The sequence below is a fragment of the Rhea americana genome, unplaced genomic scaffold, assembly GCF_003343005.1.
Source record: "Rhea americana isolate MKP2758 unplaced genomic scaffold, rheAme1 scaffold_383, whole genome shotgun sequence".
Classification (NCBI taxonomy): domain Eukaryota; kingdom Metazoa; phylum Chordata; class Aves; order Rheiformes; family Rheidae; genus Rhea; species Rhea americana.
Genome location: NW_028186516.1, coordinates 325,952 through 331,032, shown reverse-complemented (window position 1 = coordinate 331,032; position 5,081 = coordinate 325,952). Strand labels below are relative to the sequence as shown.

Sequence of the window (5,081 nt, the reverse complement as noted above, 5' to 3'; positions counted from 1 at the left end):
ATGGCGTGAGTATAATGCTATGTGTAATTATACACTGCTGCCATAAGAACCAGTGGCACTTAGTTTCAACTTCTAAAAGTACATTTCTGAAAATGAAGCTGAATTCTAAAATCTGAAATTTAGAATGAAACTGTATTTTTATACCGAAGAAAACATTTAACTAGTTAATATACTGAGGGGAAAAGTCAGTTGCTAGATATGAAATGAACAGCGAAGTCTGTCTTGAGATTAGCATAAAGAGCAAAGTAATTATGTGGAGATAGAAGAATGGTAGCATAAAGGATCTGATCATAAAATACAGCGAAACACTCTAAGTTACTGCCTGTCTGTAAGTTCCTGCTGGGGAAAGGACAACAGGAAATTATTATACTTTTCCTGGATTTTTCTTTCTTGCAAATTTGAAGCAGAACATCCAATTTAGTTTTTAAAGGCAATTCTCTAGTGTTTAAACAAAACAACTTTTCCATGTGGTCTAAAAGGCCTTTTGTACTGGTGGCGAGGATGTAGGGAGATGTTTTTAAAGCTTGTCTCTTTTCATAAGGCAGATGTGTCAGATACGTATGAAACACAGGATTAGGTAAAGCCTGAATATAGGGTTTGACAAAACACTATTAGAGGTTTCCCAGCCTCTCCTCTAAGTCTAGAATTTATCTTCCTTTTAATCTGGCCTGTAAGAGCAATGATTTTCCAAAATGCAGTTATCAGAGCGGTACATTGACAGACCATCAAAAATCTACAACACTAAACACTTMATCTTCTCTAATCTTTTTCAAAAATCAAAATGTCAAAAAAAAAAACAATAAGGGGAACAATGGTGGAAATTCACAGCAGACTTTGAGCATCGATAAAGACAACCATGTGGCCAACATTGACGCAAACGATGGTTCCAACTCCTGGAATTCTGTCTGGGACTACAACACTGTAAGTGACAGCCACTATGGCTCAAATACCTTTTCTGTAAGTTATTCCTTCTGCCTGCAGAGATCATGATATAAGTCCATAGTAAATGAGCACTGCTGTTACTCTGTTGGTCTTTTCTTGATTGAGGCCTACATAAGAACAACCAGACTCAGGAAATTTTCTGAAGAAATAATGACCTGAGTTGTCAACGTGTGCAACTGTCGCACAAGTTAAGCAAACACTATACAAAGCTGCAAATTTGCTTTTTCTCATGCTACTGAGAAATCTTAAGTTTGGACTTAGATTAGCACTAGAAAAGAACCAAACATTTTTTCCAAAACACCTCAGCTTCAACAAGAGCTCATGAGTTCTTACAGTAGGTGCTTTAGAAGTGTTCCCATTTAACTATTTTATTTATTTCTCTTATACTGTATGCTGCACTGATTCTTTTAGCAGTCAGTTTCTTCACCTGACTTAAGAAGGGCAACACATCATACATATGGCATTACTGGAGAAAGAAATATATTTTATCTTTCATTAAAGTCTCCATTCAAGCTATGACATACTGACTTAGACAGTAAAATTGAACATTATTTTCCTTCTCTACAATTATTTGTATAGTATAAAGTCTCTTCTTACCAGAGCTTCTGTCATTCCACTTCTCTTTCACTGTAAGTTTTGTTTGTGACAAATGAGAAAAGTTATTTTAAAAGTGCTGAATCTCTTGCATTTTTTTTTAATAGGGCTTTGCTGCTACCAGGGTATATTTGAAGAAGGCCTGCATCATTAGTAAAATAGACAGAAATATTTCTTCTTTTATTGTATTTATTCCTCCACCACTTCCAGGAGACCAGGTAAGATGGTGAAGGAAAGTGGTGAGAAATCTAATAAATTGCCTGAGAAAGGTACACATTCTACAATTGTGAAGTGGAAAAGAGGTACCAAGAGGTGAGCAGACATCTGTCAGAAGGGCTGAACCATGCTAAAAGTTTAGTCTCTTCAAAGTTACGCTGCACATGAATAATTCCTTCCCCATTACAATGGGCATGTGGATTCTGAATCCCATTTTTGTTTTCGCTAAATGCTGTTTTCTGGGTTTGTTTCTATGATGCTTAGGTGCTTCGTCCTCGGCCACTTTCAGTACCTGAGTATCACTTCACTGTGTCAAGAAGAAGGGTCAGAAATCTGGCCCTGTACGGAAAACCCATTCAAGCTCTTTGCGGAGGAATTCCCACTTACATGGCTTATCCAGCTCCAGGTGAGTATACTTGCCACTAATGTATACCAAAATAAAGATAAACAAGTTTTTAAATAAAGATTAAATATTTAAGTAAAGCGTAATAAGCTGTTGAAACAATTATTTAAATTGTATCGCTCTTCTGTGCCTTTTTATAAATTACTGAATCTCTATGTAAGAAAAAAAAAAACTCCCCCCAAGATCTGTCATTCTCCTAAGTAAAACTGAATTAAGAAGATCAGGCCATTACAGGAAGGCCTCGGCTTCTAATTGTTGACATCAGTCTGAATTTTTCAGGAACCCTCATGCATACATAATACATTGATGCCCTAGCTGTCACAGACAGATTTTGAAATTCAACACTCAATTTTGTAATTTACTTGTTCAATTTTCTGTTTTAAAAGGTTGCACTAGCAGCTGCTTATAGGACAAATTTAGAAAGCAGCAGCTCAATTTTTGAATTGAGAATTTTCTAAGTGTGACATTTTTTGGCAAAAGACTCCATTGGAAAATTTTCACCTAGTTTGCTCTCATATTTTCTAAGTCCAAATTTGATATGAGTTTTGGTGTTCTTTCCTTTCAGGATCAAACTTTTCAAAACAAGATGGCCCATGCTTTAAAATACACGTGGACAAAGTGACTTTAAATTACTGTTCTCTCTATCGGTAAATCTTCTGCTGATGAAATTTTGAGGATGATAATTTACACAATTTACATTTTTTTCCTGACAATCTTATCTTGATCACATTTTCAATCATTTCTTTATCTCTCTTCTGCGCTGTGTGTAGGCTGTTCTCTCTCAATAAAATTTATCATCAACCTACATTGGCTTGTGTTGTGATTTCTTTAAACCTTAAAAAGAATATATAAGCAATTCTAAAGACAAGTTGTTAAACTAGTGTTCTTGCAGAATCCCAATTCAAGCATTTAAATCTGATCCCGTTGAACTTCCCAGTGAGATTTCACTTCCTGCCTTAAGCAATTACTACTGATCATTGCTAAAAGCTAAAGGTGTTATCTCCTGCATATTTGTATTTGAAATAATAACAAACCCACCTGTATGAAAATAAGTACACGACTTAATTTTAACTTATTATTAAAATAATATTAGAGTCTTTTGTTATAAAAATAATAAGCATTGCAGTACATTATGGATAATTACAAATAGGCAGGTGTATTATTGGTCTAATAAGCATAGAAATCCAGCTGTTAATATAGGAGGATTAATAAGTGTATTACTGAAATGCAAACACTTTGTAGCTGAATATAGCTRTTATTTAACAATATCTGACAAAACTTTAACACAGAAAAACATATCTTAACCAACTGAAACTGCAGTTGGAAATTTGAGAGATCAAAAATGTACTTCGGCCAAAACTACAGAAAAAGGGACTAATTCATTCTGCAGATCTGAAAGGATTAATTCAGTAACTGGGGCTGACTGGGTAGTATCAGATTTTCACCTTCCTTCCCTGTTCAGAGGCCCTTTTATTGGGATTAGAAAGGAGTCAATCTAAGGGAGACTTGCCTGTTCTGAAATAGTCAAGGGCTACTCTAAAATCATGCAGTCAAATATTTGTTGGGTCTTCAGTTGTTAAATTAAACCCAAAGCTTGGCCACCTGCATCCCCCTCACCCCCCATATTTTAACACCTCTAAAGAAAAGTAACCATATGGCCACACTATTTAAACAAAGCTCCTGCCTGTTTTGCCTGGTGTTTCTGGAGAGAATCTCCTCTCCTTTTCCAGCTCTACGCTGCATTTTCTTTGCGATAACGCAAGCAAAGCCCTCTTTASTTATCTGATAGCTTGTCGCTGGGAAATGTCTCTCTGGGGCCTTCTAGCCCCYGAAGAGTCTGGGCAAGGCTCTGTAACGCACGGTGACCTCGAGCCCCCCGCGCTAGCTGGGATCCGTYCTGGGCACGCACGGCGCAGCACACCACCACGCCATCCTAGCAGCACAGTCCAGGCGATGTAGGGATACCCTGCAATAATAATAACAATAAAACAACTCACATAATACAGCTAAAGAAGCAGTTTGTTTCCGCAGCAAAGCAGCTGCCATAGGTAAACTTACAGGCAGTGCAGTCTTCAGGCGAAGCACAGCAAGCACATTTCCCAAACCTCAGGATTTTAGTTTCAATGTTGTATTTTGGCTGTTTTCTTGATGTAATTAGGATGTTGTTGCATTTTACCATGTTTATGATTCAGTTTAGACTATACATTGGAATTGAAACAGGCTGAAACCAATCAGAAAGAGCTGCTGTATAAAACAGAGATTGCTAAGGTGGGACATGACAGCAAAGTATCCAGTGAATCAGAAGGCACAACAAAACTGYGACTTTCAGTAGAACAACTATTAAATAGAGATATATGGATATTCTTAATACTGCAGAAATCTGAAACTGTAAATTGTGCAACGGTCCTTCTCAACAAAGGAGAGGCCTGAGCTTTTTTGCTAAGTGGTTTCTGTGACCTGCAAAATTTTTATTCCCTGAGGGCAACATATTATCATGTCAAATCAGTATTAAAAATTCACATGTTATTGTATTAGGATCTGCAGCTCTGATTTTCTCTTAACCCACAGCAGGCAGACTGAGAGGATTCAGTTTTATTTACATCTTAAAAATGAAGAAGGGGGAAAAAAGCTGATTCTACTGACAGAAAAAAGTTCAAAAATGTGATCCAAATATCATTAAAAAGCCATTAAACCACTCAATATACGTATTTTAACAACTTTGCATATTGAAAGACAAATCCAGGATGCTGCGGCAACCTGATTTGTGAGTTGCTGGTGGTGGGGTTTTTTTAAGGTAAAAAACATGTAACAGGTAACTAACAGCAGGTATAATGACAATCTTTCAGCGAAAGACCACAAAAACCCCAAAACAGATAAATCTGTGGTGGTATGGGGGAGCGAGGGCCGCTCCCTGCAAGGCSGGTGC

General features: G+C 37.0%; 1 protein-coding gene across 1 annotated transcript; it reads left to right on the top strand.

Annotated features, from left to right (window-relative positions):
• GKN1 (gastrokine 1) lies at positions 1-2,178 on the top strand. Its single transcript, XM_085313362.1, has 4 exons — positions 1-5; positions 699-921; positions 1,644-1,754; positions 2,017-2,178. Exons 1-4 carry the CDS (start codon positions 1-3, stop codon positions 2,176-2,178), a joined length of 501 nt encoding a protein of 166 aa, XP_085169488.1.
• Positions 2,179-5,081: the final 2,903 nt, after the last annotated feature.